The sequence below is a fragment of the Hippopotamus amphibius genome, chromosome X (genome assembly GCF_030028045.1).
Source record: "Hippopotamus amphibius kiboko isolate mHipAmp2 chromosome X, mHipAmp2.hap2, whole genome shotgun sequence".
Lineage (NCBI taxonomy): Eukaryota > Metazoa > Chordata > Mammalia > Artiodactyla > Hippopotamidae > Hippopotamus > Hippopotamus amphibius.
The window spans coordinates 2995501-3019947 of record NC_080203.1 but is presented as its reverse complement, the minus strand read 5'-3'; the positions used below and the strand labels follow the sequence as shown (position 1 = coordinate 3019947).

Here is a 24447-nt window from a genome sequence, read left to right as displayed (position 1 = left end):
GCCGGAGGACAGAGGATTCGGGGCTGGGGCTGGGGCGGGGAGGATAGATTTAATGGTGGGATGTGGACAAAGATGCTCTCTTTTGGTGGTTTCTAGAGGCTCAGTTAAAGAGGAAACCAAGGACTGCAGGGGCTGGGGAGAGCTGCAGGCATCCGGGCTGGGAAAGCCTCGGAGCGCACCGTCACAGAGATGCCCAGGGTAGGCCGGCTGTCTCGGTGGGCCCAAAGTGCATTTTACTGATTTAGAGGGCTGGGCGGCCCAGGCAGCACTACTCCCCCGGGGCCTGACGCTGTGGGAACAAGGGGCCCAACTGTGGGGAGAGCCTAGAGCCAGGGGGCGAGAGCCGGGCCTGGCGGGGTAGGTGGAACCACAGTGTGGGACGTGGTGAGGGATGGGGTGCTCCGTAAAATGACAAAAGTTCCTCTTTGTTTCCAGGTTTTTATTTGCCTTTTATAATTCTGATATTTATGTACATATATATATATACTTTTGTTTTTTGTAAAGGGCTCACCGACAGAACAAGCAAAGGCGTATGGGGAGATGGCGGCTGCCGGGCGGGAGCGCAGCAGAGCTGGGAGAACCAATCTTTCCTTTTTTTTTTTTTTTTTTTTGTCTGTTTTTACTTTTCCTGGGATGGGATCATCAAAGCTAATTGCTATAAAACCTAGAAACCACCTAGAGACTCAGACATCTGCCTACACACTAGTGGCGTACGGGGAAAGGGCACGGGGACAAACTTTCAAAGTCATGGTGTATTTACATTCCCAAGGAGGGGCTGGGGAAGCTGAGGAAGGGAACTTTCAGACTGGGGTTCCAGGGGGCTGCTAAGGGGTCCTGGGGAGCGGTGGAGGCTGGGGCCCGGGGGAGAGGAGGTGTGCCTGCCCCGCAGCTGGGCAGTGACGGAGGCCACTTGGATGTCGTCTGGTGGGTACCAAAGGCAGCGTGTGTATGGAGCTCCTGAAAGCCGGCCACAGAGAGGGGTGGGCCGAGTGTGTGTGACACTGGCAGGTGGACTCTGGGCTCTCCAGATGGCCTCTTCTGCACCCATGGCCAGCCTGCCCAGCTCCCATCCCATTTGCAGCAGAGATGGCAAAGAAAAGGGAGCAGATGGTGGGGACACCGAGTTCTGTCCCCTGTCACAGCCAGGCTGGCCAAGGAATGGCTGGGGGTGGAGGTGCCACACAGCATCCCCGCTTCCTCTGCCCCACCCACACCTTCTCTGCCCAAAGGCCGGCGAGGCAGCACCAGAAGGCTCCTGACGTGTGGGTGATCAGCCCTCGGCCCTCGAGCTGGAGCAAAGCGGTGTGTGCCCAAGAAGGGGTGCAGCTGGGTTTTGGCAATAAACTGGGGACCGGGTAGTCAGAAGCGGATTAGAGGCAGTGGGTTCCTCTTCTCTACCCCGACTCAAGCCTCCCTCGGGCTCAGGGCCAGAGGGCGGGCTGCAGCGTGGTGAAGAGAGGGAGGGGCTTTAGTCCCAAGGTCAGGGACCCAAGACAGGCCTCAGGCTAGGGGGTCTTGGCTCCTGACGCCCTTGCGGCCCAGCCCTGGGCTGTGCTCTGCCTGGCCTGGCCTGGCTGGACCCTGCTACTCCAGGGTCCCTGCAGGGTTGATGGGCGAGGCGGCCCCTGAGCTGTCGTTGCCTCCTGCCGCCTCCTTCTCCTTCTTGCCACTGTACTGGCCGATGAAGGAGCCGTCCTCGTTGAACTGGACATCCACGCTGCCCCCGTAGTCGGCCAGGCTGTCGTCACTGCCCAGGGGCTTGATGTCTCCGTTGAGGGATGGCTGGCTGCTGCCAAAGGCCTTCTCCTCGTTGTCGCTGCAGGGGGAGGGCGGAAGGGAGTGGGAGGCTGCCCAGTGGCGCCCAGCAGGAGCTGGCAGGCGCTGGCCTGAGGGAGGGGGCCTGGCAAGCCGGGGCCAACGGCACTCCCAGGCACACAGCGTCCACGGGAGGATCCCTGCCGTGGAGTCTGACAGCATCTTCCCACTAGCCCTGTCTTACCTCTCCAGGGACCTGCCATCACCCCGCAGCACAAAGGAGAGAGAGAGAGAGACGGGTCAGGCATGAAAGTGAGTGGCCGGGTGGTCCCCCGGCACCTGCTCTGCCCCAGCTCACCTGTACTCGCCGAAGGTTTCATCCTTCATGGGCCGGGCCTCTGAGTCCACCTGGGTGTCCTCCTTGTCCTTCACTGCAGACACAGAGAGGGCCCAGCTTCTTCTGCCGCCCCAGCCTGTCACTGGACAATGGGCCCAGCCCCAGGCGGGGATGCAGATGAGGCTGTCCCTTGGGGCTCTGAACACCGACAGCACCCTGTCGCGGCAGCTCTCAGGAGGGATGAAGCGGGACCCTCGGCTCCTCCCTGCCTTCAGCTCCACCGTCCTCCCTTGAGCCCCGGGGTCAGGGGTTACCTGAGTACTTGCCACCCTTGCTGCGCTTGATAAAGCAGAGGATGAGTAAGATGAGAAGCAGGACAATGATGGCGCTGACGAAGCCGATGAACCAGCCCTCGGTGGCAAAGCCAGCGGGAGGGAGTCTCACTCGACCTGGCGGGGAGAGTAGGAAGGAGATCAAGCCCAGGCCCGGGGTGAGATGCGGGGTCACCTGGCACTGCAGACCCACAACTGGAGCCCGGCCCCACCCCGTTCCCAGCCTTGTGCACGAGCCTCCCTCAGAGCCTCCGGTTCCATCCACTCCCGACCCCTCCACTCCTGGGGACTGGCCAGGGGCAGGTGAGGGCCAGGCCCGTGGACGCCAGAGGGCCCGGGAGGAGTGACGAGCTGCGGCAAAGAGTGCTTGTAGCCGACGCTTTCAGGGCACCCTCTGGGGGGCAGGGAGGAGGACCTTCTGCAAAAATGGTCGCCCTGGCAACAGTTCAAACAGAGTAGACGAAAAGGGATCATTTCAGGGACCTGGACTTCTCCATCATGGGCCGAGGGGCGCCCAGGTTCTGGGAGGAAGAGCCGAGCCGTGGCCTGGGGCCTGGGGTGGCTGTGACTGGGCTGGGGAAGGAGGGAAGCTGACTAGGCAGTGCCTGCGGCTCCCTCACCGGTGCCGTTAGTCTTCACGGCCATCTGGTGCAGAAGCACCCTCTCCTTGAGCAAATGGATCTCATAGTCGGTGTCAGGTTGCAGGTCCCACTGCGTGTAGGAGCTCTGGTTGTAGCTGACATACTGCGGCGGGAGATGAGCTCCCAGCTTCTCATCTGGAGGGGTAAGAGGGTAGCCGGGCTGAGCGGGAGGGCCTGGCAGCACCCTGGCTCCACACCACCTCCAGCCCCTCTGGGCCCTGAGCCCCCTTACCCCCAACACCAGAGTCCCCTTTTGCGCTCACCCCCCAGGGCTTTGAACCAGATCTGGAACCCGAAGTTGCACTGGCCCTCCTTGGGGACCCAGGAGACCACGCTGTAATTCTCGCCAGCCATGGCCGAGATGTTGCCAAAATCCGGGGTCCCTGGGGATTGACAGGAGGGTGTGGGACCTTGAGGCAGCCCCTGGCCTGCCCGTGTGGGCCCGGCTGCCTAGCCCACCTCCTCAGCCCCCTCCAGCTCACCGGATAAGGCCATGGTGCCTCCTTCCCGCACGATCGCCTCTCCGGGGCCCTCCTTCGTGGTGGCCTGCAGCTGGAAGCGGTACCGCAGGTGGGGGCTGAGGTTGGTCAGGTTGTGTGTCCGCAGCTCAGGATCCGGGAGGTCGAAGGACAACTGCTCTTTGCCCCCATCGTCCACTGTGAGGACAGGTGAGGAGGCAGCTTCAGCCCCCAGCGCTGCCCAGCCCCCAGCTCCCCTCCACCTCCCGGCTGGGCCGGGCCGAAGCTCGGGGCCCCCGACACACGTACGAGGTTGGAAGGAGAGCACGTAGCCCGTGAGCACGCCGTTGTGGCTGAGCGGGGGCTGCCAGTGCAGCAGCAGGCTGGTGTCCGACTGGCACTCCAGGTGCAAGGCCTCAGGGTGTCCGGGCACTGCGGGGCACAGAGACCCGCAGCAGGTCCTCGCCCTGGCCACCCCAGGGGGCAGGGGGCAGGCGCAGGGGCACAGGGGGCGACGCTCACCTCCCTCAGGGGTGTTGAAGGTCATCTCACTGGCGGGCCCCAGTCCCCGGCCATTAAAGGCCTGCACCTCCAGGTGGTACGAGCTGTAGGGCCGCAGGCCTCCCAAGATGGTGCTGGTGGTGTTGGCAGGCACTACCACGTGGCCTTTGTGGACATGCCTCTTGCTGTGCTTCCGCTGACTGCCCTCCCACCAGTACGTCACCTGCAGGTGGACAGGAGAGCCCGGAAAGCTAGAAGGCATCTGGCGGTAACCCTGGGGGGCCTTTCTTCCAACCTGAGGACTTCCGGGAGAGCAGCTGGCAGGAGCCCGCCCCCAATCCTATCACTCCTGGTAGCCTCACACCTCACCCCAGGGAGCGCCCCAGCCCCCATGCCTTGGACTCTTACATTGTATCCCCGGAGGTGGCCTTTGACCTGGGCTGGGTCCACAGCCCACCACTTGACCAGAACGGTGCTCGAATTGAGGATCTTGATACCTTCTAGCTCAGGGCTTGCCTGGGGGTCTGGAAACGGCCAATGACATGAATGAGGGTCTGCGGCACCCTGAGGTCAGTCCAGAACCCTGCCCTCCCGCAGGGGGAAGATGGATTTGGACGCAATACGAGGGGCAGGCAGTTTGATGATCAGGGTGTCCGTGTGGTGTCAGGGTCTCTCCCTGCAGACTGCTTATTAGTCGCGAGAGAGAAAATAATAACTACATGGAAGAGTCATTAGAAAAGGTCTTGACTGGATGATCAAACTTGACATCTGTTAATGTTCTAGATTCAAGGAAAGGAAAAAAGTAGGATAACCAGACCCCAGGCCGGATCCTGAATTGAGGAAAGACAGCCCTGGTCCATACAATGCGGGTGTCAGCTGCCACCCAGAGAGATGGTAAGTTGTAGATGCCAACTTAGTGACGGTGAATCTCTCTCTGGATTTTCATAACAGCACTTGGGTTACGTACGAAAATATCCTTACTCTTAGGAAACGCACTACTGTGTATTAAAAGGTAGGAGCTGGGCACCTGGGCAGATGCCTGAGTGGTGGGTGGGGAGTGGGCCACGCACGCGCACGCAGGCTCCACCCCCAGGCATGGGCGTGGCCAGCCCAACACTCACAGTCCTCCCCAGAGTAGCCGATGGTGATCTGGGGCTCCGGGCCCTTTCCCTGGCTGTTGACGGCCTGGACCTTGATCTCATAGGGCACAAAGGTGGACGTGTTGGACACCACCAGGAAGGGGTCGCTCACAATCTGCTCCTGCCAGGCCCCCTGTGTCCTCTGAGGGCGCCACTGCACGCGGTACTGAAGCTGGGGGGCATTCCAGTCCATCCACCGGAGCGGCTGGAGCGGGAGAGCAGCAAAGGAGCTGGCTGGCCACGAGCCCTCCTCCGGCCTGTGACCCACACCCCAGCCCAGCCTCAGGTCCTTGCTCCTTAGCACAGACAGGGGGAGCAGTAAACATCTGGGTCCCGGTCTGATACCAGGGGTGACCTCAGCCCAGGGACCCTCACCTTCCAAGTGATGACCATGTTGTTGGTCTCGTTTCCTTCCCCCTTCACGTCCACAGGGTTCTTCTCTGGGGCTGCAAAGTAACGTGTTCACACATCAACGTTGTGCACTCCTGTTGAGGCCGTGAAGGCCGAGGATCAAGGAAGGAATGACCCGTTCTGGCCCTGGGGCCCCTGAAGCAGAGGAGCTTGGGCACCGCCATTTGCCTAGACTCTCCTTGCAGAGCCTAGGGGGCCCAGCGCCTGAGGTCCCCTCCCAGGTACTCACCTGCCTCCGGCGTGAGCACAGTCTCAGAGGCCGGGCTGGGCTCCCCAGGGCCGTATTTGTTGATGGCAGTAACTCTAAACGTGTAGTGGACATAAGGCGACAGCTTGAGGGTGGTGGAGGTCTGGTTCCCGGGCACCCTGCCCAGACTGTACCACCTTTCAGGCGCCATCTCCTTGTCCTCAAATTCAATGTCATACTCTGCCAAGAAGCGAACCGGCAATGGAGTAAGTGGGGGAGGGGGGTGCAAAGTCTGGAAGGGAGAGGGTGGCCCAGGAGACGGGCGTTCTCAGGTCACAGAGCCCCAGCTCCGGGAGGAGGGTGGGCCCGCCAGGAGGGAGGGCTCATGGCGCGCCATGCTGGTGGGCTTACTCTCAATGGGGGCGTTGTGGTCGTCAGCAGGGCTCCAAGACAGGCGCACCTGGCTCTGCTTCAGCAGGTGGCGATCCGACAGCTCCAGCTGAGGCACAGGTCCGGGGCTCCCTGAGGGCCACAGAGGGTGGATCTCGGGCCCACTCACGAGCCAGGGCCCCACCCCCTTGCTTGAAAGGGCCCTGTAATGTAAGCCTGGGCTCCCGTGCCCCCCACGCCTCCGGGCCATGAGCCTGATACCATCCTCGGACTCACCCACCACCAGGAGCTCTGCCCTGCTCTCCACCACGTCCAGCTTGGTGCTAGCCACACAGGTGTAGTTGCCCTGGTCGCTGTAGTCCAGGCTGTGGATGACCAGGCGTCCGTCCTCTATGAAGTACCTGGTGGGGGTGGGGGGCACACTCGTCCTTCTGCTCCCAGTGGACCCGCTACCTCCTGCCACCGGCACTCTGCTTCCCCCCTTCCCTTTCCCGCCAGAATCTTCGCCCTCAAAGCAGGGCACTCCCCCCATGGATGAGGCCAGCAGTTCTGGACGTCCTGCTTTTCCCACTCTGCCCCCTTCCACCAAGCCCAGGTTGGGGCTGGGCCCGCACTTGTCACTGTCCCCAAGCTCCTGGAGGTCTCGACCATCCCCACGCCAGGTGATGCTGTGCCGCAAGGAGGGGTCAAAGGAGGCCTGGCACGTGAACGTCACTCGCGAGCCTTTCTTCCCAATCGCGCTGCGGGGCCCCTGCGTGATCTGAGTGGCATCTGAGGGCAATGATGGGAGGGGAAGTTCACTTCGGGGTCCTCCAGAGACCCTGACCCGCCCTCCTAGAGGGGCTGCTGATCACATCCTCAGGAGTGGGGGGTGTCATCGGACCTTTGACCTGAAGGTTAGCCACAATGGTCACGTTGCTTTTGTCATTGGCAGCCTGGCAGAAGTAGTGTCCAGTGTCATTGGCCTGGAGGTCCCGGATGCCCAGGGTCCCGTTGGTGTAGGGGAAGAAGCGCTCGTCCTGCAGCACGGTCTTTCCTTCCCTGTCCAGCCTGGTGCGAAAAGGGCGGGCCTGGCTCAGAGCCCAGTGGGCTGGGCCCCCGGCACTCCCCAGTTCCCCGGGGCCAGAAGATGGCTTCAAGGTGCCCCCCACCGGGGTCGGGGCACTCACCACTGGACGCTGGGCACAGGGGCTCCAAAGGCCTTACACAGAAGGTAGGCGGTGTTGCCCTGGACCGCCATGTACGTCTCGTTGTCTGGGGTCAGGATCTTGGCCGGCAGCTCTGAGGGAGGAGCAGTCACGGGAGACAGGGCAGGACTGGGGGCCAGGCGAGGGATGGGCAGGGCAGCTTCTCCCAGGAGGGCTCGCGGCCTCTGGAAGCTGCCAGTGACTCTACCAGGCACTCTCAGGCTCCCAAGATCCCTGCCCATCCTGCTTCTCCACGCCCGCCTCTGGCTCCTGCCAGGCGGAGCCACTCTTGGCCTTAGGACACGCCGTCCCCTCCGTCTCAGATGTGCCCCCTGTCCCAGCCACCTAGGTCCTACCAATTATCTGAGGGCCCCCTGACAGTCTACCTCTTCCCGAAAGCCCCCCGGGCCTAGCTCCTGTCTTCCCCGAGGCTCTGGGAGAGGAGCCGCCCGGCTGGCCTCAGGCACATGCTGGCCAGGGTGAGCCTCTGCTCCGGGATCCGTGGTAGGGCAGACCACTGTCTGAGGCTGCCGCTTCGTCTGGAAATGCCCCCAACACCCTGCCTCTCCTCTGCTGGGAGGACGGGCGGGAGATGAAGGGAAGGCTGCAGAGGGGAGAAAGGCAGCCACAGTGGGCTGCAGGGACGGACTGGGGGTTACGAGGCAGAGGGGCGAGGGCGGCTCACCGACAACATAGATGTAGGCGTTGGCCAGCAGGAGCCCGTGCCGGTTGCGGGCCTCGCACTGCGTCACCATCGTGTCACTGGGCTGCACGTTGCTCAGGATCAGGGCTCCGTGGTGGACCCGGTACTTCTGGTCCTTGGCCAGTTCTGCGCGTGCAGGAGGTGGGCCGTGGGCCCAGGGCAGAGCAGTGAGTCACGCTGAGGCCCCTCCTCGCCCTCCTCTTCTTCTCCCACCATCCCCAGGGCTCGCCACGCTTGCTCCCTGTCCCTGCCTGAGGGCCTGCTCACCCTCCACAGGGATCCCGTTGATTCTCCAGGTGACCTCTGGTTGGGGCCTGCCCTGCACTTGGCAGTCCAGGCGGGCAGTCTCTCCTGGCCCGTACAGATGGCTCTGGGGCTTGTGCAGCCAGTACGGGGCAGCTGCAAGGAACGGGGAGCCACCCTGAGCCCGCAGCCCGCAGCCAGCTCTCGGCCCCGGCCCGGAGCCTGCCCACCCCCGTGGCAGTGGGCGTCACGTTCTGGGGAGCCTGCCTGGCTGTGAGCCAGCAGAGGCCCCGTACCCTCCACGGTGACGTAGTAGGCATGCCGGTCACTGCCCAGCGAGTTCTCAGCCAGGCAACGATACTCGCCGTCGTCCTCCTCGCCCACGTTCAGCAGATGCAGGGTCTTGTTGTGGTTCTGGTAGGTGACTCGGTCAGCTGGCATGGGGCCGCTTGGGCGCAGCCATTTGATGGTGGGCGTGGGGCTGCCCGGGGACACGGTGCAGGGAGGTCAAGGGAGAGAGCAGAGGGGAGAGAGGACCAGGCCGCTCAGCCCTGCCCCCAGGCAAAGGCTCTGCGCTGTCCTGTCCCGCCCCCTCCCAAGGAGCCCAGACTCACAAGCCCTCCGCGATGCACTCCAGGACCAACGGCTGCCCCTGCAGGGCCACCAGGTGGCTGCTGGAGTTGGTGGGGAAGAGCAGGCGCGGCTTCCTGTCCATCATGCTGTTGGCTGTAAGGAGACAGAGCGGGCGGTATGGCTCACCCTTCCCTCCACCCGCAAAGTTCCCAGGCTGGGGGATTCTGGACACCCCAGCAAGCCCCCAGGGCCCCAGCTTCCTCCTCTGTTAGAGAGGGCTCCATCTCTGCCCTCGCCACCCAGGGAGGCGTGTAGGACACGCTGTCTTCGAGGAAGGCCGAGGCGGCCTGACCCATGATGTGGTCCATGCCTGAGGGGGAGAGAGGAGTAGGGGGGTGTATCAAAGCCTTTGGGACTCACTGGCCTTAACCCGGAGGTCAATGGGTTCCTTTTGAATGATGGTCCGGGTGCCAGGGAAGTGGGCATGGCAGATGTAATCCGAGTGGTTGTCCGAGGTAAGCACGTTGGCAAAGTAGAGGTTGCCGTTCTGGCCCATGGTCACCCGCTCATCCTGTTTTATGTGCAAGATCTCTGCGGGGTTGGGGAGGCCAGGAGGCAGCGGTCAGGACCCCCATCCAAGAGTACACACCCACTGACCCCCCACTCGCCCCCAGGCAGCAGCCCCTCGTGGGCACTCACTGCTGTTCATCCAGTAGATGCGAAGCGGCTCTGCACTGGGTGGGGGGTGGCAAGGCAGAATCACTGACTCCCCTTCCTCCACCTCTACAGGCTTCACTGTCTCCTTTGGCCACTTGGGGGTACCTAGAAGGGACAGAGAGGCTGGCACTGTGGGTCTCAAGTCTCCTCCTGGTCAAGGCAGGGCAGGGGAAAGGAGGAGGGCTAGCCAAGGGAGTGGGGTCGGAGGGCCAGGCCATAGAGGAAGTTCACATAAAGGGAGGCAGAGATTCTGGGTCCTTTTGGGGCTCAAGGCAGAGCCTGGCACTCCATGCGGAGGAGAGGATGGGCAGGAGTCCAGATGTCTGCGAAGGGTTAAGTCTCCACAATTCTCAGCTCCCACCAGGAGGACAGGATGAGGACGAGGGCGGGTGGGGGAAGGCTGAGGTGCAGCAGTGGGGGAGGGGAGCTGTGGAGGGATGCTGGAGTCACAGACCCTTCCATCATCCTGACACAGAAACCATGGCAACGGTTCCCAAGGTAACTGGAGGGGCAGAGAGGGGAAAGAACCACAAGCTTGGGAGGCAGAAAGCCCAGGGAGGATGTAACGCAGAGGGAAAACCCCAGGGGAAAGGGCGACACAGATAAAGACAGAGCCGGAGAGCAGAAAGGAGGGAGCCGGAGAGGCCAGGTGAGAGATGGAAAGCAGAGGGGAGTGGAGACAGAGCCATGCGGGAGGCGGAAGGAGGTGACTGGAGAGTGGTAGAGAGATGGCAATTCTGGGATGGACGGGGCGGAAGCCAAAGCTCATGTAGTGGCTCAGACAGGCTCAATCCTCCACCCATTCAGTCGGTCAAGGAGCTCAAGCCCATGCACATCCCCCAGGCGGCAGGCCCCAAGGTCAAGCGGAGGCAAAGCACGGAAGAAGAAGAGAGGGAAAAGGAGATGGAGCTGACCAAGAAGAGTGGAGAAAGAACAGGGCGAGGAAAGAGGAGGTGGCTGTGGGCCGGCAGGGTGCCCGGTCCCCTTGGCACACTTAACAACGAGCTGAGGGAGCACGGCTCTCAGGCTGGACCCCCACATGAGCTCCCCAGACCTGTCTGAGGACCCTTTCATGTGTCCCAGGCCCTCCCTGGTCCCTGCAGCGCCTCGCACCCTCAGCCATGAGCTGGATCTCGTGGGACATGGCGGTGCCCAGCTTGTTACTGGCAAAGCAGCGATATGTGCCCTGAAAACTCTGGGCAAAGTTGCTGTTGTTGCCCGTGATGGTGAAGGAGCCAGAGTGGGGCGCCTGATTCACGGTCACGCCCAGTTCCTCCTTGGGTTTGAAGAGGATACCATCCCGAGTCCAGCGGAACCTGCGGGCAGAAAAAGGCTCAGAGGCCTGAGGCCGGGAATCCAGGACAGGGGCTGGCACAGGCCAAGGCAAGGGTGCAAGCCGCCAGGGGCCCCGGGGATGGACTGGGGCAGGGTGAAGATCAAGGGTAACAAGGGAGACCTGGGGTGTCTGCACCCAGAAGTTGGGAGGCCCTGGGAGACACGAGGGCTGGAGGTAGTCAGTGGTCAACCCCAGGGCTTAGAGGGTGAAGGTCACTCACTGCACTTCGGGTTTGCCACTGGCCTCACACTTGAGGCTGATGTCATCTGTGGGGAAGACGACCACGCGCCGTGGAGACTGTTCCGTGATGACAGGGGGCTCCATCACTGGGGACAGGATGGGGACAGTGGTGGTGAGGATGGCATCTGCAGGCAGCGCAGCCTTAACCCCTGTTCCGTGGTGAGGGAGGCGGGGTCTGGAGCCTTATAGGCCCCACGGCCATGGGGTTGGGGGCAGAGGAGGAACAGGCTGGGCCAAAAGTGGCCGGGACATGTGTGGAAGGAGACAGAACAGAGAGGAGACGGCACCAGAAGTTACAAAGAAACTAGCAGAGAGAGATGAAGCCAAAGAGAAAGACAAGGAATATGAAACAAAGAAAAGAGAGACAAGGAAAGCCAAAGACACAGAAACCAAAAAGGGCAAACCCCTCACAGGGTGAGAGGTGACCAGAGGGAAGGGTGGAGCACCAGACAGAGCCGGGAAAGTGAGGGAGGAAACCCAGTGGAAACAGAACGAAGGGGTCCCCGCAGGCGCCCCAGGAGAGAGGAGGGTGGCTGATGCACGGGACCCAAAAACCAGAAAAGACTGCAACCCACACAGGGCACACGGCGCACGCGGAGAGCTGAGCTTGTGCAGGAGAGGGGGAGGGACGTGCTGGCACCCCCTCTTTCCCTCTCTCCTTGGCCTTCTGGGAAACACTCCCACCCTCCCCCCAACTTACCGTGGTGTCCTTCATCTGAGAAATCCAGGCAGCAAGGGAGAGAGGGAGAGAAACGCTGACACGCAGCCCCAGCAGGGGGCAGGGGGCCCGACGGCATGGGAAGTAAGTGCGGGCAGACACCCCTGGGGGAGGGGAGGCCAGGAGAGGAGGTGTAATATAGGGACACATGCTGGGCTAGAGCTGTGGCAGGTCAAGACCCAGAAAGGCAGGACACAGCCAGGAGCACCAGTCCCGGGGTGGGGCAATGCCCAGGGGGAGCCCGGCCACGGCTCCAGTGGGCAGGAAGAAAGAAATTCGTGCCTTTAACAAAGAGTGCACTTTGAACAGACCCTTGCATCCTCCTGGCAGGGGCTGCAGAACTGACCGCCACCCCACCCAGCATGCCTGGGAAGGCTGGGAGGCAGACAGCCCTCAGCCAGGGCACCCTCCTCTGCTCCAGCCCACTTCCCCTCTAATCCAATTAGCACAGCTCAGTGTTTTCAATTACCGAGGCCCAGCCTTCAGAGCCCAGCTGCCCCTCCCCTCCAAACCCTCCCAAAGGCCCCGCTGAATCTGAGTTTCCATTGCCTGCAGGGCCGGCGCCAACCCTCATTTTCTCCTCTTCCTTCCTCTCAGGCTGCTACCAAGCTCCCTGGAGCTGAGGCCAGAGTTACTGCCCCCAGTGCCACCAGACTCAGCCCAGCACTGGCCAGGGTGGCTGTAAGGAGGGGAGAGAAGGGAGGGAAAGGTGGGGAGCAGTGGGCTGCCTCTGAAAGCTTTGTCTCTGTAGAAGACTTCAGTGTAAAGGCCCCCAGGGAGAAGAGGGGGCTCCCTGGGGACACTGCAGAGACAGCCCTGCTCTGGGGAGGGGCCAGTGAAGGCAGCCCAAGAGCCAGAGCCAGAGAGGGATGGAGAAAGCAGGAAAGGAGACAAAGGGGCCTGGAGTGGCCCGGGAGGGAGAACGCTGGAAGACAGGTTCCAACAGGGAGGCACCAGGCCGCCTGCCATATTGTATCAGGGTCAATAACAAGTGCCAGCTAGTGGCCAGGGCAGCCTCAGACTTGCAGTGGTCTTTGGCCTACTTCTCTTTACCCTGCCTTTCCAAATGCTCCCTGCCCCACCACACACAGGTGTAGCAGGGCAGGCTGATGCTCAGGGCAAGGCCTGGAAGCAACCGAGAGGAGAAGGAAGGGGAGGAAGAGGAGCACGTGTGTGGGAATGTGCAGAAGTGTGAGTCTGGGCACGTGTGTGGATGCCCTCCGCTGTGCTGCAGTGACTTTGTGAGCATCCGCCCGTGTGTCTGTATATGGGTGTGTCTTGCCAGAGGACATCTGAAGGCTGTGTGTGAGTGCTTACATTCAGTGTACAATTTTGTGTTGCACACCCACTTCTGTATTCCTGTGGGTGACTGTGTTCATTTGTATCTAAACTTCTCACTTGTGTGTGTCTCTGTGCCTCCTGTGTGTCCTCTCGGAGTCTCTGTGCCTGGTTGGGTACAGGTGGCTCTTCTGTGTCTACCCACACGCTTGTCCGCGTGCATCTGCAGCTGGGGGAGTGGCATGGGCGTGACTGCATGACTTCTCTGTGTATATCTAAGTAGACATCGCCGACCTCTCTTCCCATCAGACCCTCTCCACCTCCTCCAAACCCTTACTGCCCCCCAGTGCCAGGTGCCTTCCACGCCCACCTCCCTCAGCCCGTGTCTCATTCCTGGCATGGACACTCTTCCCCAGCCTCACCCCAGGGCTCATCGCTCAGTGATGCTGGCCTCCAATAGGTTCAGGCTCAGAGACAAAAGGTGAGGGGGGAAGGGACTGGAGCTACCGAGGCACAGGCTCAAGATACACAAATGTTACACTGTGAGCTGCCCTACCGCAAGCCCAACAGCCACTTACAGCAGTGTGTTTATACCTCCTGCTCACACTCAGGAGAAAACACCATCACAGTAACACACATTCCACACACAGACAGGTACTCACATGCACACATGACCCACTACAATGCAATGTTAACAGTCAAACACCTACAGACCTTCACAAATGTGACCAGTAAGTAAGTTATAGTGACTTACAAACTTACCCATATAGGAAATCAAAATCACACTCGGGAATATCCACACTTAGTAAATCACACCACACACATCCACAAATATATTCAGACAAATATACCATCTGTCCAACACACGAGCATACACAAACACTCATGTTCAGTCACAACCTTCTAGCCACACTCCCCAACACCCAGACACCTACCCGTGACCCCCCCAAAGGTCACATTCCAACAGCCCCACCCCTAACCCCACCAAGTAACTATACATCAAATCGTAAGGATCCAGAAGGTTACTGGACCTTTGTAAGGGGTCTGTTCCTGTCTCAGTTCACCTGAATTGCACAGAACAGGGCTACCAACGGCCCAAGATAGGATTACCCAAGTCAGAAGCCAGAGCGAGGCTTGATCGAGCTAGCTGGGGACTGGGGACGGCCCCCATTCTCCTGCCCGCCTCATCCTTGGAGGAGGGGTGGGGCGGGCCAAAGGAGAGCACAGAGGCCGGAGGAAGCTGGTCCAGCGCCCGGTCTGCTGTCCGTGGTGCTGAAATCTCACCCGCCCTCCCGCGCCTTTGGTCCCTGTCCGTGGTGCTGACACACCCCGAGTCTTCCACCCTGTCCTTTCCAGAGGTACCCAACGTCTTGGGTACCTCTTGCCCACTCCATGCCCAGGAAAGGAGGGGCGAGGGTCCGAGCCCGAGAGAAGGTGAGGAGGCAGAAGATAAAGAGCAGCCCAGCGCGGCAGTGAAAGGTGGCGCTGAGGCTCCCTCCGGTTACTCACATTCCTCGGGGATCTGGATGAGCAGGCAGGGGCTGCACAGGAGGAGAGGCCACAAGTACCGCAGCGCCACGGCCATCTTCCCGGCGGCGCCGGCGGCTTGGCGCGGCAAAGCCGGCCGGGCTCAGCTCAAGCTCCAGCCGGAGAGAAGGGGGCTGGTGGGCGTCTTAGGAAGGGAGCCGGGGGTGGGGGCACTGCGAGAGGGGAGGAGGGAAGGGAAAGGTAAGGGAGAAGAGAAAACGGACGGATGTTAATGACTAACATCTGGGCTAGCCTGGGCTCCTGGCCCCGCCCCCAGCCCCGCCCTCGGCTGTCCGGCTCCTCCATCCATCCCTCCCTCCCCCCCACCTTGGAGAACGAAACCTGGAAGAGACCGCAGAGGCTGGGCCTCCCGTTTGCCTTTCATTCCCTTCCTACTTTCTGTCTGTGCCTCCTTCACCAGCTGCCTCTCCAGCACCAACTTGTTGCCCTGATCAGCTCCCCTCGGCATGCCACAGGCTGCTCCATGCATGTCATCCCCATGTGTGACTCAACATCCCAGCAAGCAGGTGCCTGTGGGCACGAGTGTGGATGCGAGTCTGCATGTAGCCAAATATGCACATCACTATCTTTGTGGCTGTGTGTGTGCATGCAGGAGCACATTTTCATCTTCTCACGAAGGGGGATGCACTCATGAGTGGGTGTGTGCACACAGAAGTACGTGTGTGTCTTGTGTGTCTGTATCTATGGGGGATGAATCCTCATATCTGCTATCTCTGTGCACACACAAGCATGCATGCACACATATGTAGAGAAGAACTCCTTTCATTGTTATGGGTTTCAGAGCCAACTGATCCCTGGGTGCTGTTCCGGCCTAAAAAGTTGGTGGGGGGCAGGGGGACTTGGGAAGTAGGAACAAGGAAAGGAGGAAAGGGGCCCGAGAAGGCTGAATTGCACAGAACAGGTCGAAGAAAAAGAAGAAAGAAGGGGAAAGGAAGCCTGCCCCCAAGAAGTGGCAGGAGGGAGGCAAGGAGGAAAGCACCTCTCTGCTGTCCCTCAGGTTCCTGGGGGTCAACAGAAGCGACTGTGGCCTCCCCCCTTCCAGATGCTCCAGGCCAGGGTCAGAGCAGGGGTCAGGAAAAGCTCTGGGACTGTGTTTCTGACATCTCGAATATCTGGCAGGCCCACCTTCTGGGTCTTTTTCTGAGTCTTCAGGGCTCAACTGATAGATGTGTCCACCCCAAGCCAAAGCGATGCCAGCTATATACACATCCCACCTGCATGCAAGAAGCCCCAATGACTGAGGGCCCAGGATAGGGGACTTCTCTGCCAATGACTAGAAGAAATGAGACTGCCAAGAGGACAGATTGTTTTGACTCCAAACTGGAGGAGGTGTGAGAAAGAGACAGTGGTAAAAGTGTAGGGAGGGCAAGAGCAGGTTGCTGGTTGACTGAGAACTTGGAGCCTGGAGCCTGGGTCTGGATGCGTTCACCAAGTCCATCCCAGGCATCCTCCCTGTGCCTAGCCAGGACCTTATCAAAGAGGGGACCAAGCCTCATCCAGAATGCTGAAGGGGTGGGTGGGGAGGCCTGGAACGCCATGTTAAGATATCCAGGCTGTCAGGAGGCAACCAGAAGCCACAAATTGGCTTCGTATAAGGTGACCTGAGAGGATTGGTGAATTCAGCAGATTGCCTGGGGACTGGGCAGGGGAAATGGACGGTGGTGAATAGCAATCAGCTTAGAGCTCTCAGACTCCCAGACTCAAAGCTGGAGGGGAAGAAGCACCAGGGTGGGTCAACATGGATGGACTGAAGGCCAAGAGAATGACTTGGAGGGTGAGAAGTGGCAAAGGCATGGCCAATTCCCAACTTGCAAGAGCCAAGCTGGGGCCCAGAAAGGAGGAGCAACAGCAGACCTGTTCTGCCCCCACTTTCCTCCACAAAGCCAATGCAAGCAGGCTGGGCCCCATGCGGCCTTGGCCTCAGCTTCAAGGCCTGTAGGAAGCAGTAGGAGGCTCAGATCAGAGGGCAGGCGATCAAACAGCAGCCTTGGGAGCTCTGAGTGCTCTGGTTTTAGGAGGGGGAGGGGAGAGAAACAAGTGAGAATCTCTCAAAGGCTGACCTTCCGGAATGGGAGGAGACTGGATCCCTCCCTTTGCTGGCATGATGATGGCTGTTTGTCCCCCAGTCTAGGTTCCCAGAATGAGGTTTGGCATGTGTACCCCAGTGTATATGCAAGGGATATATATGATACCTCCAACCTCCCTGGTCCCTACTCTCTGCCCCATCCCAACACCCCACAGTCTCACATCCAACCTCTTTTAGTCTCCTGGTATTTGCCACCCAGCTCACCACCTTCCCAGGCACTCAGAGATGAGCAGGAGCCAGAAGGTTGAGAGGCCCCTGACAGCTGGGAGGGTGCTATGCCTCCTCCCCTCCCACTGCTGCTGGGTCTCTGATCTCTCCCCATTCCTCAGGCAATTACAGAGCAAGCAGCTCAGGTTGTCAGCTCAGCAGGCCCCCCACCCCCCATCAGCACCTCTAGGGGCAAAGGAGGCGGGGGAGTGTTCCACAAGCTGGTGTACAGATGGAGCCAAGGCCATGTCTGCAAAGGGGTGGGGGGGCAGGCTGGGGAAGACTGAAGGGTGACAGACAGGGTGAGAAAGAGGCAGGAGGGAGCAGGAGAGACAGAGAAGTAGGGCTGGGGGAGGGAGGGCAGGGAATGGGAAACAAAGAGCGCTGCTGGACCACCACAGTAACCAAGGTGGAGAAATCCAGAAACAGAGACCCAGGCAGCAGGGAAAGGAAGAGAAGAGGGGAAAGGAGTACCAAGGATGAGAGACAGCTGCAGAAAACACTGATGAGAAATGGCCGAAAGAGCAAGAAGAGTGGGGATGTGTGTGTGTGTGTGTGTGTGTGTGTGTGCACGCGTGCACACACAAGCCCAGTAGCGCCTCCTCAGCACCCTTGCCCCTGGGGGGAGTGCCAGGCAAGGGACAGGGAAGGAGGAGAGATGGACCTGAACCAGAGGAGGTGGGCTTATTGGGCTTAGAGGTGAGGTTGGACTGACAGGTAGGGTGGAGAGAGAAACAGAAGGCAGAGAAGCTGCGAGCCGGGACCACAGACAAACAAAGCCCACAACGACAGATACAGAGCGGCAGGTCCCTGGCCACTTGTGGCACTAGGGACGGTTATACACAAGATGAACAAGCCGCTGCTAGCCGGCCCTCAGGGAGAAGGTGGGGACCCCCACAGAGAAGGAAGAAGAAGCACCCAGAGGACCCCAGAGACTCCCTCCAAGATTGCTGCTGGCATGGAGAGAGCAGCCGCCTGGCTGAGGGGGGCCGCCCATGTGTCCATGGGCCGGCACAACAGTGAGTGCCCCCGTGCTAGGGGAGGGGACGACCAAGGCAGGCTGAGTACCCATCCTCCCTGAGGCCTCACACACACTCAGCGCAGGAGGAGGGGAGGAGGGCGTGGCAGGCTCTGAGGTGAAAGAGCCATCAGGGAGGGGCTCAGTGGGATCCTAGGGGAGCCCCACCCCTCGCCACACCCTGGGTCCCAGGGCCAGTCCACTCCTCTGGTCTCGGTCCTCTGCCTGGGAGGAGGGAGAACACCTGGGAGGCCGTGGAGCCAGGCCGAGACCTGGGCTGGCTGCTTTCCGCCTGCACACAGGCCCGCCAGCTCCCAGGTCCTGCTCCTGCCATCCAACAGAAATGCACCTGCCAAGGAGAAGTCACAGGCAGGTCCCCCAGCCTGTCTGTTCCAAGTGGGGGCAGGGCTGGAGGCTCAGCCCATGTATGTGAGATGCTTAGTGTGGGTGCCACGTCCACGTACTTGTAGGCTTGGGGGGGGCACTTGGGGGCACCTCTGCCTGGGCTGTGGGGGGCTGGTGGGGGTCTTCCAGCCTGTCAGTGTGTATATGAGGGGGTGGGTGTCACCTACACCCTAGGCACTGTGTTCCTTTAAGGCTCCTCCTTGCCCTCCCCCCCAGGCTGTGGCTGGCGGGTTTCCATGGAGATGGAGCCAACTCCCTCCGCTGGCAGAGATGGGGGAAGACGAGAGCAAAGCTTGCCGCAGCCTAATGGGTTATTTAGATCACACATAAAAGAAGTTGCTGGGTGGGAGCCCCCACAGGTACCCAGTAGCCCCATGAGTCTTAGAGGACTGCTGCTTAGTCCCTGGTGCTCCCTGCCTCGCCCCTCCCTAAGGGAGAGTGCACCCTCAGCCCCCTCACGGCTGCGGTCTCCAAGGCAACGACAGCTCACCTGTAATGGACCATTCTCCTCACAGGATAAGGAAGGGGCGGGACAGAGGTTAACCCTTTGTGGGAGAGTGAGGAGAACAGAGTCTCCTCTGAGAAAAGAAGTGGGTATCTCACCATTGGCAGCTGGACAGACATTCCCCCCCTCCCTATTTTATTAACTGAATTCACGGATAGCACTTGCCGCACGCCAGGGACTCTTCTAAACACCCTCACGTGCATTACTCACTGAATCCTTAAATTGCTCCGGGGAAGGAGCACTGTTGTTATCCCCATTTTATAACTGAGGAAACTGAGGCTCAGAGAACCGGAGCACCAAGGCCATAGGGGTGGTACTGACGCACCCAGGCATGGGGTTCTAGGTGGGGTGGAGGCACCAGAGCCACCAAAGACCACTTGGGGTGGGGGTCAGCTCGCCTCTCAGCGTCCCAGGCATCACAACCCGTGTGCCTGCCTGCGTCTGAAGAGGGCCGGGGCTTGGACAAGGATGGGCTCCCGGCTGGCCTGCCCCCTGGGGAAGGGCCTATTTGCTAGGCAGATGGCAGGCAAATGCAGGGAACCAGGAAGGAAATCTTGGGAGGAGGCCATGTGGAAGTAGGATGTGACCCACATCACGCCTCAGCACAGAGAAGGAACCACCCCATCCCTCAACACCCCCGCCCCTGCCCAAGGACTCTGCACAAGAGAAGACAAACAGCTCCAGGAGAGCCTGGGTTTCTTGCTCCCCTCCCTGGCTATGCAGTATCTTGGGCTGCTCTGACTGCTTTCGCAAAACCAAAGGCTCCAGGGCCCCCTCACAAAGAGCACTCGGCTACCTAGAAGGCCCCTCTCTCCAGACAAAGCTTAGGGACAGCATGGACTCCCTTCCAGTGCAGAAGGGAAAACTGAGGTCCACTGAAGCAGGGACCAAGACTGCAGCCTCCCAGGCCCCTAGCATGCAAGCACTATAGCCAAGTTGCCTATGCACGGGAAGCTGATGCCCTCGGCCTAAAACCTATGCCCCCTCCCCACCTCTAAGCCCCTCCCTCCAGCTCTGGAAAGCGGGCTTAGAACAAGACCAGAAGCCCCAGCCTGACACCAGAGGGGGCTTAGGGGCCGGCCAGGAGGAGGCTACATACGTCTGCTCTTAACGGGCCCCAGAGAAGGCAGCAGAGGAGGCAGGGAAGGTGCCAAGCCAACGGAGGCAGGAGGGGCCCAGCCCGAGGCCCACCCCCACAGGCCCTGGGACACCTGGCCCAAGTGAGGAGAGGCAGGGGGGCGCCTGGAAACAGCTCAGACACTGCCAGGCCCCCTGGGCTGCCTCAGGGCTCCCCGTTGCAAAGGGTTAAAGGGCAGAGGGGGCACAGGAAGCCTGGGGATGGACAATGCAGCCTCTGTTGTCCCCTGGGCCTCGGCATTCCTAAGGCATGAACGCAGGCGGCCAGGGGAGGGGCCAGAGGGCACCCCCCCAGCGGGAAGCCCCCACATCACGCAGGGAGACACAGCTGCCTCCGCAGCCACCCCATCAGCCCCACCCGCCCCAGCACAGGGTCTGCAGGGTCACAGGAGGATGTGTGCGCACACTCTCTCACAAGCACACACATACACGAGACTGCACACACGCACCCACACAGCCGATGCCCATGCATGCAAATAGGAACACGGGAAGCCACGCACACACCCCCACACCCAAAGCTGCCCTGTGCAAACCTCTGGACTGGCAGCCCGCTCCCAATCTGCCTGGCTCTGGGCACTTCAGAGGGAAGTGTGGCTCCTGGGGGCTCATTACCTCCCTTCACGTTCCACCATCAGACTGGCAGGAAGACGGTCTGGCTCAGAAGGGACCCTCGCCGAGCGCGCAAAACCCAGGCAGTGAAGCCCAGGACACGGCCGCGCTCCTGCTCCACCCAATCCAAGGCCGTCACAGCTGTCCCTGACAGGTTTAGGGCCAGAGACTGGTGTGAGCTGCCAGGTGGTAGGAGTGGCCAGGCCCTCCCCCCATCTTCGTGACCTGGGGAGAACATGGGGGGTGGGGCGTAGGCAATAGCCCGAGGCCTTGGATGGGGGGGGCATGGGACAAACAAAAGCTTCTAGAAAGACCAGCAGTCCATCCAGACCCTCCCCCTGCATAGGAACTCGCCACCCTCCCCGGCTCCTCCCTCTCTCAAGCCCCAGCCTCTAGGAAGCCACAAAGATCCTGTTGATATCTGGGGAGAAGGTGGGCTGGCCTTGCTAACCGCCCACCACCTCTCCCTGGGTCCTCTGCTGGTGGCTGCCAGGCGCCCCCTGTCCACCCTCCAGGTCAGACGAGGCCCCCACGGGAGGTCTGGGCCCAACCCAAAGGCCTACAGCCCAGTGGACATGCGCTGGGTGGCGGTCACCCCATGCAGAGGCTCAGAGCCCAGGCCCAGCTTGGGCTATAGGAAGCGGGCCAGGGAGAGGTGCAGAGGGAGAAGACAAAAAGGGAAGTGCGGAGGGAGATGGGGGCAAGGGCATCCAGGGAGGGGCAGGGCAGGCAGAAAACAGGGTAAGGAGGGGAGGGCAGCGGTGCGCCCCCCACAGTGAAACTCCAACAGAGCAGGGAGGAGAGGGGTGACAGCGTGGGGCGGGGGTAGGGGTGTAACAAGGCAGCAGCCAAGAGCAAGGAGAGGGCAGGGGAAGCAAGAAGGGAGCGCCCAGGATGGGCCAGGTCAGAGTGAGCAAGAGGGAGAAGGACTGGGGTTGGGGGGTAAGGCCCCACCCAGGGACCTCAACCCAGCTTCCTAATTATGGGAGGATGGAGCAGGGCAAAGACAGCAGCCCACTCGGGACCCCAGAGGGGCGATTCAGACCCCCTGCCGCCCCCATTGTCTGAATCACAGGGCGGGGCAGAGTCCCTGAGTCAAGGCTCACGTCCACAGCGGGGTGGGGGGGGGGCTGGCGGAGCAGGCCGGGGGGCTGGGTTGCCCATCTTGGCCGACCGCTGCCCAGGGCCCCCCTTTACTCCGTTCTCCCCCAGAACAGGCCCCACCTAGGCCCAGGGCAGCCCCGGGAAGCAGTCCCTGTCCTCACTCCAGACCTGTTTTAACCTTCTGCCCCAAGAAGGGGTTGGGGAAAAGCTTCCACCACACCTTCGCCCTGACTCTCCTGGAAAGCAGGCCCGGTGCAGCAAGGCCACTTGCCCCACTGGCAGAAAGAGTGCCCCAGGAGACGTTCTGTCCGACTGCAGCCATTTAGAGTGGCACAGGGGACCATTTGCCTTGAAAGGGGCCTCGGAGATGAACGAGTCCATGCCCCGTGTGGTAGCCAAGAGGGCTGAGACGCAAAAAGGGAAAGGACTGAGGGGCCCACGTCACTGGCACACGGGCTGCCTCCTACCCCCTTCCCAGCTGGCCTTGCCCAAGTGCGCGCTGTGGAAGGCATCCGCCCCAGCACGGGAAGAGGCTGACGGGGGCACAGCCGGGCACCTCTGCCCGCTGGAGGAGGCCTCGCACCAGGCCCTTCCCCAATCCCTGCCTGCCCTTTCCCTGAAGATAGTCACAAAGGAAAACAGAAAAGCAGTCCACACACCCCGAAGACAAAGACAGTGCTGGTCCAGTTTGGTACTGCCTTTTCCGTGGGTAGCCCCGAGCCTGGCCCAGGCGGCACCTGGCAGTGAGCAGCTGCCCAGCAAATGACTGCCCACCCCGTGGGCCACTGAGCTCCTGGGCTGGGAGGAGCTCGTTACTGCGCTGAGCGCAGGCTCCGTGCTTTGCAGGGGGCTGGGCGTTGCGGGAGGAGCCTCTTGGGAGTGGGTTGTAGCAAAGCAGGGAGACTGAGGCTGGGGTGTGCTGAGTGGGATTCTTTCTGGGTGATCAGATCACCAAGCATCCTTACTTTCTTTTGTTCTTTTTTGTATATGTCAAGCGTACCACCATAGGATGTATTACTTTGGGGATCACACACACACAGACATAAATCAGCACGAAGAGAAAGAGAGAGACTAGGATGCAGCAAAGAGAAATGCCCAGGAGGCGGAGAGGGGTTCCTAGCCTCCGCACTGACAATAAGTTGCCTTGTGGGCACAGATTAGCTGAGAGCCCCCCACCAAAAGCTAGGGAGCTTACGGGTGCACGAGTGGGCGTGGCGTGGGTGCTGTGCCAGGTGAGAGGCCAGGCCAGGCTGAGCCCCATCGCCTGCAGCAAGGAGTTGATCAGAGGTGAGAAGCACCAGGCTGCCCCCTGCCCCAGCCACCCCACAGGGGACAAGCAAGATAGGGCTCAGGAGCGGTTCATGGGAAGCAAGGGTGACTGGCTTATTCACCCTCAGGGCCACGTGAGTCAGCAGAGATGGCACAGGGCTGCCCAGAAGCCCCTGCCCTCTGGGTGGAGTTAAGTGGAAGCAGGACACCTACTTGGAGGGGGGTGTCAGACTCCCCACTTGTTGAGGGGGGGTCAGATGGCCCTGGGCCTGCTTTCCTGAGACAGGCATTGGTGGGCTGGGTTCCAGATACCCTGTAGGGGCAGCAGGTTGTACTAGGTGCTCTTTGCAACCCCTACCAACCAAGAGTCCCCCCAAATTAGCCCTAGGAATGGGGGAAGAGGAATTGCAGACCCCTCCCATAACCAGACAGCAATAGGAAGATTTGGCAATGGGCAAAAGACCTGCAGTGGGCAGTGCAGTGCGCCAGGCGGTGAGGCCCTCCCTCCCTCTCCCTACCTGATGGGCCCACATTCTACCCAAGCGCACAGCCTCACCCTGGTGGGTGCCCAGGTCAGCCTCACTCAGGCGCCCTTTCTTCGCCACAAGAGCCTGCAGAACCTGTGGCTCTAGAGACACCCCATGCCTCCAGCGCAGGAGACTCTGCTCCCGGCACAGGCCGGGAGGGGAAGCCCGGGAGTGCGGGCTGGGGTTGAGAAAGAAGGAGGAGAACAAAGCCCCCCTTCCCACCTTGGGGCGGAGGGCCAGGCCCAGTTCCCTCCCCTGCCCCCCACTGCAGGGGAAGCCTAGTCCAACCTCCCCCCAACCATGCTGGCAGCTGGATTTTCAGCCAAACAGGACCCTGGACTGGGGAAGGGGGACAGCCACGCCCAGGACCACACCCCACGGCGGCCGATCGGGGGGTGCGGTGGGGGTCCCTTGGCTCCACCGCGCTCCGCTTTCACCCACGCACACACCCGGAGGGACGTGCCAACTTCAGCCCCCACCGGCCCGCACAGACCCTGCCTGACTCCCCCCGGAGCGTCCCTCCCCGGGTCGGCATTTCGGGCGCCGCCCAGGTACCCTTCACCTGTCGGGCTCCGGCCCCCGGCCTCCTTCCCCCGCCCCGCTGCGGTACGCGGGGCCCGGAGCCGGGTGCCGGGCCTGGGTGGGGCCCTGGCCGCTCCGCCGGTGATCGCGGGTTGGCCCGGGGGGTGCTCCCAGCTCTCGCCCCCGGGGCAGGGCTGGGACGGGAGGCTCGGGGCGCTGCAGGCGCGGCCCGGGCGCGAGCGCCGGCCTGCCCGCCTTACCTGCGCTGCGGCCGCCGCTCGGGCTGCCCGCCCAGCCTCCGCGCACGCCGGCCTCGGACCCCGCCGCCCGAGTGCGTCTGCGATGCTGAGGCTGCGGCGGCCGC

The 24447-nt window shown here is 61.3% G+C and overlaps 1 protein-coding gene across 3 annotated transcripts; it reads right to left on the bottom strand.

Moving 5' to 3' along the window:
* Positions 1-591: 591 nt before the first annotated feature.
* On the bottom strand, positions 592-24435 carry L1CAM (L1 cell adhesion molecule). Of its 3 annotated transcripts, none has more exons than XM_057719398.1 (27): positions 24344-24435; positions 14656-14846; positions 11131-11236; positions 10688-10890; positions 9557-9679; positions 9278-9448; positions 8899-9010; positions 8581-8765; positions 8309-8440; positions 8024-8167; positions 7321-7432; positions 7035-7201; positions 6766-6922; positions 6428-6552; positions 6173-6283; positions 5804-6001; positions 5539-5609; positions 5146-5368; positions 4433-4548; positions 4046-4247; positions 3833-3955; positions 3548-3721; positions 3329-3448; positions 3045-3200; positions 2407-2541; positions 2114-2234; positions 592-1816 (listed from the first exon to the last, which is right to left on the bottom strand). In XM_057719398.1, the coding sequence occupies exons 2-27, from the start codon at positions 14729-14731 to the stop codon at positions 1585-1587; spliced, it is 3795 nt and encodes a 1264-aa protein (XP_057575381.1). In that variant the 5' UTR covers positions 14732-14846; positions 24344-24435; the 3' UTR covers positions 592-1584. The 3 variants fall into 3 exon arrangements, with proteins under 3 accessions (XP_057575381.1, XP_057575382.1, XP_057575383.1); XM_057719399.1 differs by having other exon boundaries at positions 2114-2186; XM_057719400.1 differs by lacking the exon at positions 3329-3448.
* Positions 24436-24447: the final 12 nt, after the last annotated feature.

Coding starts and splice junctions, on each gene's coding strand:
- L1CAM (XM_057719398.1), bottom strand. CDS start 14,731: ATGGCCGTGGCGCTGCGGTACTTGTGGCCTCTCCTCCTGTGCAGCCCC. Junction 11,237..14,655: donor CATCCAGATCCCCGAGGAAT/GTGAGTAACCGG, acceptor TCCTGTCCCCAG/TGATGGAGCCCCCTGTCATC. Junction 3,722..3,832: donor CGTGCTCTCCTTCCAACCTC/GTACGTGTGTCG, acceptor CTGTCCTCACAG/TGGACGATGGGGGCAAAGAG.